The sequence below is a fragment of the Morone saxatilis genome, unplaced genomic scaffold (genome assembly GCF_004916995.1).
Source record: "Morone saxatilis isolate NCDOM2014 unplaced genomic scaffold, NCSU_SB_2.0 Contig1, whole genome shotgun sequence".
Taxonomy (NCBI): Eukaryota; Metazoa; Chordata; class Actinopteri; family Moronidae; genus Morone; species Morone saxatilis.
The window spans coordinates 3005679-3012103 of record NW_023339651.1 but is presented as its reverse complement, the minus strand read 5'-3'; the positions used below and the strand labels follow the sequence as shown (position 1 = coordinate 3012103).

Sequence of the window (6425 nt, the reverse complement as noted above, 5' to 3'; positions counted from 1 at the left end):
AGAGACAGGCAGACACAGACACAGACAGACAGACAGACAGACAGACAGATATTTCTCTCAGGAGTTGGTGGAAACCAAAACGGAGCTAAAATGAGAGAGAATATTGAATTTACGTTCATCAGCTGACCAGAAACTCCAAATGAATAATCATGTGTAAATAGGCAACTGTCTGCCCTAACCCAACTTTATTAGGTGATCATACATCACTCTTGTGTTAACGAGTTTGTTGTAACCCAGAAAAATCAATGAATGCTTCTTTAAAGCTGCTCATCCTTTCACCTACATGGAAGCAAATATGCTATAAGCCACACACATGCATAATGAAGCCTTTTTGCCTGTTTTCTTCCCTCCAGTCCGGTCCCAGACCTTCCAGGAAAGTCCTTCTTCTCCTTCAGCAATGAGGACTTCTTAGAGTCGAGAAGAAAAGGACTTCAGGCCTTCTTGGACAAGTCAGTTCTTGTTCTACTTACAGTTTTGTAATGCAAGCTACCTCGATACCAAAGCTAATCTTTTGTACCTTTGTCCTGGCAGAGTGGTGCACATGACAGTATGTCTGTCAGACAGCCAGCTCCACCTCTTCCTGCAGACCCAGCTGCCAGTCGGTCACATCGAGGACTGCGTTCAGGGCCACACTCCCTACTCCGTGACGGACGCCATCCTCACCTACGCCTCGTCCAATCTGGGCTTCGCTCAGGCTCAGGAGGACGACTCCATCAAGGAGCCAAGTTTGACCGTTTCGTACGAGTCCATGGAGAGGTAATATTAGGAGTTAATCTTAAAAAGAAAATAGCTTATTGTAGGTTTGAATGACGAACTGAACCATTAATTCATTCAGATATTTGGAACTGGATGCAAATATTCCCTCATATGAACATCTTTTTATATGTACTGAATTAAAACAAGAGGTGAGTTGGATAGAAAAAATGTGGAGCTACCAGTTATCTTAGCTTAGCAACAGCTACTGTGACTTTCTCAGGATCACCTGTCAAAGAATAGATACCTGTAAAACCACAACTTCTTGTTTGTGCTCTTCCTAGTTTCACAGATTAAACAAAGATAAAACCTTATAATTATTAGGTACTAAAGGTGCTCGTACAGCCGGTGTAGTTTACCGTTGGAGAGAGCCAGTTTTACTTCCTGTTCTGTGGAAATTCCCAGTGAAGTAAATGTTTTCTCTTTCTCGCTCCACAGTCCAGCTCCTCACCAACCCTGCCTACAACCTAAAGAGACCTTCAGCCCTGAGCTTGTGGCATGTAGCGACTCTGACCCTCTAGAAGATCTACAGCAGCTCTGTGATAAGGATACCGCTGTAAGGCTCGTCCAGAAGAACAACCATCTAGAGGCTGTCGTTGAGGACTGCGGCCCCACAGAGGCCAGCTTTTTGCTAGGTGACAGCCAGGACGACCGTGAGAGCCTGAGCCTCGCAGAGCCGACGCAGCAGAGGAGCTGCCGGATACAGACACCGGTGGAGGTGCACTCGCCCATGGGGACTGGCTTCGAGGAGGTCTGTGGCGTGGACGGCGTGTTTGAGGAGGTGTGTTCGGTTAAAGAGGAGAGCGTTGGGACTTTAGATGCAGAAGAAAAGGCCGTTGAGGAGAACGCTGATCAACAGGAAAGTTCTGAAGACGCAAATATAAACAATTCTGAGCCGGAAACACTGAATTCTGTAGCAGTTTTAGATTTTAAAGACAGTGACGCCAGATCTCAAGATGAAGTTGTGGAAGAGGTCTGCTCTGTGAAGCAGGTTTTAGAAAACCGTATCATCTCTGAGGTTAATGGTGTTGAGCATGCTGACGGCACTGAGGGTCACGCTGCAGACGTCAGCTGTACGGAGGAGCTTAAGAACTCAAAAGAGCCAGACAACAAAAGTTCAGAATCGGAGAGCGAAGTGGAGACGCCACTCGCGTCACAAATCCACGAAGAGACCGCCGATGTGCAAAGTGTTGGCGGTGACACTGAACAAAAGGACCAAAAGCGAGTTGAAGAAGACGTGGATTTGGTCGGGAACAAAGACGAGAGCGACGAGGACAGCCACTCACTGCCATCTTCCAACGACAGCATCGTCAAGGTCAGCGATGATGAGAGCGTCTGTGACGAGGCCGAGGACTCGATCCTGGATGCCAACGGCTACGTGAAGACGTCTCCTGAGGAGGTCGCTCTCTGGTCGGACGTAGACGCCTCCAGTATAAACATTCTGGACCTTCACATGAACGGATGCACCGTGGAAAAAGACGGCATTCCCACCCGGGAGGATGAGGACCTGGAATACACGGCGGAGATCAGTGACTTGAGTAAATCGTTGGACCTTAACTCGGCCCTAACTGCGGCAGATTTGACTGAAAACAGCGACTTCAGCATCTTAGAGACGAGCTGCTCGCCCGGATTAGCCGACAGTTAATGCACGGAGCAGGAAACGCTGTCCTCGCTGTCTTTGGACGCCACGGAGGAAACTCATGAGGTGGAGGTGCATTAGTTAAACAACTGAATGGGGTTAATTCAGGAGTTGCTGCCTGTTAAAGACATATTTCATCACAGCGCACGTACACAAGGTGCTGAGTGGCATTTCAAAATATCTGCGCATTATATAGCGTCTTCACAATGCGAATAATCTGGTGTCTGCCAACCATATTACGCTTTTTTGGTATGTTTAATTTTAAATTGAATACCTTCATTCACACTCAGGTACACCAAACACAGTCTCTAACTGACTCCTCTGCTGTGGATGATGTTTGCCTTTTTGGGAACAGCAGAGGGCGCTCACGTTCACAAAAGGAAACATGCATCTTAGGGTTGATTTTATCCATATATATAAAGAGCTTAAAGGTTTTATTGTCGAGTGAAACGGACAAAACGTACATTTTAATGGGATTGTGGTTCAATAACGACAGATTATGACAGTGGTATACACTTGAATTAAAGGTTAGATTCACATTTTCTAGTCTAGATTAACATTTGTGTGTCTGTATGTTCTTTGAACGAGAGATACCTTCCTGATGAGATTTTAAAAAACACACACTGCATCTAAAAATGCTTTCTGAAGTCCAGCTGAAGCTAAAAGAGGCCTCAATAGATGTGAGTCGGACAAATGAGGTTACTGTTTACTACCAGTTTCTGTCGGTGTTTCCTTGCTGAGCTGTGACGGCGAGAGAGAGGGAATTCAGAACAAATAAGACTTTGGTAGATGATGAAATGAACTGTAGTTAAACTTTAAAGACTCTAGGTTATGTGTCTGTTTGATCACTTAGGAAGGGATCTCTGTACGCACAGCAGGAACAACTACATGGATTGTATAATACGGGCATGTTGGTATCGTTTTAAGACAGACTTGAGAAGATCTATCCTTTAAAGTCACTGGAATAATCACACACAGCTTTCCTGTTCTGATTTACAGCCTCACTTAATGTGAAACCCATTTTAAAAAAAATCACTGTACTATTTATGTCAACAACTGTGTACTACTGGATCATGATCATGTAAGTTTAATGCTGATATATAATGTAACTTACTAACGTAGTCGCTAAACCTGGTTGGTAACCTGTTGGGTCAACATGTAGTGAGTTTACACACACAATGTTTTATAGGCTGCAGTGTTAACCGGGTATTTATTCTCAGAATAGTGGATCAGAGAGGGAAAATAACAAGTATTTAGCCCAACAAGAACTTTATTACGATAAGAAATCCGAGTACAGTAGAAGAGTTATTGAGTTTGCAGCCTCTCTGTAATGGACACACACAGTTTCAGTCTTGTGATCTTGACATTGTCGTTTCTGTGACCTGTTCTGTTCTTTACAAACACTAACACTTAAAAAAACACAATAACTAACTACAACCTTTGACTCCTTGTGTAAGCTGGCTGCAGTTTGACCTCCACGTTGCTTTCACACACTACTGCTTGTGATTCATTTTGTTTTTAAATAATAAAAGGGACCCAGAGTTTTATTGTGCCGCTGCCGCAGACGTACCGGGACCTCGCAGGTGGATTGTGGAGTGCTGGCTTTTGCTTTCTTTCTACACTGTAAATGAATAGTTTCTTTTTCTTTTTTGCTTTTTAAAAGTTTTTTTTAAAATGTTCAGACGCAAAAGCCCCCCCTTTTTAAGGAGACCTTTTATTTTATAACATGGATCTACAAGGGCAATGATAAAACATCCTGAGTTTCTGTGTCCATGTAAATACACAACAAACTACAATCTAATTTTATTTCAAATAAATAGTTTTTCTTCTTTACTGTGTTACATGTGTTTATTTCAGTGCTTTCACATTATTAATGTTATATATAATACAATGTTATTACCAAACACATCTCAGGGGTTTAAAGACTAGACATTGGAGCAACACTGCCACCTAGTGGCTGAAAATGAAACAAGATTAATAAACAAACTGAGTTTTAACTGAATAATTACACAAAGTTGCTATTTTGGGAATTTTTGTAATAAACTCCTGATATAATGTAGTTTAAAATATTTTACATAACATGGTGAAACAAGAAAATAACACACATCTACATACTGTGAACTGATAAATGTATTAGTCCACAATAGTTAATGAATCTGCACAAAGGCTGCAAATAACAATTACTTTCATTAATGATTGTTATTTTTCTTATGAATTAATCAGTTGTTTTGTCTATAAAACATTTTTAAAATGTTAAAATTCACCAGAACTTAAAGTGACGTCTTCAGATTACTTTTCTGTCCAAAAACCAAAATATATTAAATTTATATAAATTCAATTATATAAAACAGAGAAAAGCAACAAATTCTCATATTCAAGAAGCTTTTTACTTTAAATATGAATGGATCATCGATTATTCAGTTTCTGTCGATTAACTGATTAATCTATTTAATTGTTAATTGTAGATCTGGTTTGCATAGGTTTATAGGTTTACAGCCTGCAGGATTAAGTACCACAGCAGCAGATTTACGTGATATAATTTACAGAATAATCAGAATCATCTGACTGTGTCTGTGAAATCCACGGCCGGAGGTGTCAGCAGCAACGCTGGAGAAGAAAAAGAAACACACGCACGCATTAATAATTCAGAATTCATTTTAAGCTCTTGCCTATCTAACAGTATTAGGGAATCATTTTCTTAAATAGGACAACTGGCGCTGTAATCATGCTTTTGGTGCACATATTTATTCCCACCCGTTGCCCACTGCACCGCTCAGATTGCTTCATGCAGTACTTCTTCCAGCCAGCAGATGCCATAAATGGCAGGTCAACGACTGCATATACCTCAGTGGCAATCTGGATGAGTACCAGGGGGACCGTTTCTGTGTATTAGGCCACAGTAATGGTCCATAATGCTGATGATAAGAGAGTGCCTCGGTACCTGTTGGAGCTCAGAGGATGTAGGCAGGGTGCAGGAAGTCCTTCGGGACGATGCCCACAGTGCCGTTCAGCTCTCCGACCCACCAGCCGTGAATGTTGTACTCCTGGACCCAAAATGAAGAAATAAACAACCGTAAGCCTCCGAGGGGGTCCGAGGACAAGTACAACGAAGCAGGATGAAGCACCAATCTCACATTTTTATTTGATTTCAGCGTGCCGTTTGTCTCGTATTATTAACATTAGGACAACCATTCGGATGATTTGAACTGCAATTATATGTTGGCCCCGATCCCTTACGGTGGCGACTATAATAATAAGGTTAACAATGCTCTTCGCTGTATAAACTCAGCTTCAGAAAAAGGAAATCCAGGAGAGTCTGGATCCCACTGCAACACAGCCATGCACAAAATACACATGTAATAGACACTGAGCTGCCTCCAGGGTTTCATCCAAAATGGGAGAAAACAGTAAACAAGACTATTGAGACGGTGAGTGTCTAAAATAAACGAAAGCTTGTCTGTTTCTCAGACTAATTATAACAAGACTTCATTTCTTTACTGTTAATAAACAGAAACAGGAGCAGACTCTTCCTTTAATACATAAAATATAACGCTGTGGGTCACAGATGCTTAAATGTAATCTGGTGAAAAAAATAAAGTTAATAAAATCTTTTCAGTTTCATAAAACCAAAGAGTGAAACACCTTCAGGGGTTTTCTGACAGCTGGTAAAACAAAACAAACAACTTTAGGAAATTATTTTGGATTCTGGTGAATATTTTATCAACTGAATGAGAGGAGACGTAAAAACATTCAAGAGTTAAGAACCCATTTTAAAAGTTGCAATCAATTAAATTCATGAATACAAATAAAATGAATGCATTTATTAGTTAATATTATAAAAGCTCCGGTTGTCTCTATCCTACAAGAAGATGTGACTTTAAAAATACACTCTCCCTTTTAAATAGAAGCTTAATGTAATTATTGTTGGCTGAATCAATAAGTTGCTTTTTACAATTTACAATTTGTATTATAAATTTGTGAAGTGTGAACATTAATTGAATTTAATTGTAGGTGGAATGTGAGATTTTATGTT

At 40.8% G+C, this 6425-nt stretch overlaps 2 protein-coding genes across 2 annotated transcripts in view; one reads left to right on the top strand and one right to left on the bottom strand.

The window, feature by feature from the left end:
* The first annotated feature begins 74 nt into the window (after positions 1–74).
* snx11 (sorting nexin 11) lies at positions 75–4225 on the top strand. The gene is made up of 3 exons (XM_035664770.1): positions 75–449; positions 532–756; positions 1192–4225. The coding sequence occupies exons 2-3, from the start codon at positions 542–544 to the stop codon at positions 2396–2398; spliced, it is 1422 nt and encodes a 473-aa protein (XP_035520663.1). The 5' UTR covers positions 75–449; positions 532–541; the 3' UTR covers positions 2399–4225.
* Positions 4226–4231: 6 nt separating this feature from the next.
* The window catches only part of skap1 (src kinase associated phosphoprotein 1), a 36248-nt gene continuing 34054 nt past the window's right edge, over positions 4232–6425 (bottom strand). The window contains exons 12-13 of the mRNA XM_035664781.1: positions 5334–5436; positions 4232–4999 (exon numbers count right to left, since the gene is read on the bottom strand). Coding sequence (XP_035520674.1) covers positions 5344–5436 — 93 coding nt within the window. The 3' untranslated portion in view covers positions 4232–4999; positions 5334–5343. The remainder of the gene's footprint in view (positions 5000–5333; positions 5437–6425) is intronic.

Bases quoted from the DNA above. Each gene is read 5' to 3' on its own strand.
- snx11 (XM_035664770.1), top strand. From the start codon at position 542: ATGACAGTATGTCTGTCAGACAGCCAGCTCCACCTCTTCCTGCAGACC. The intron at 757-1,191 runs GTAATATTAGGA...CTCGCTCCACAG, and splicing joins TCGTACGAGTCCATGGAGAG to TCCAGCTCCTCACCAACCCT.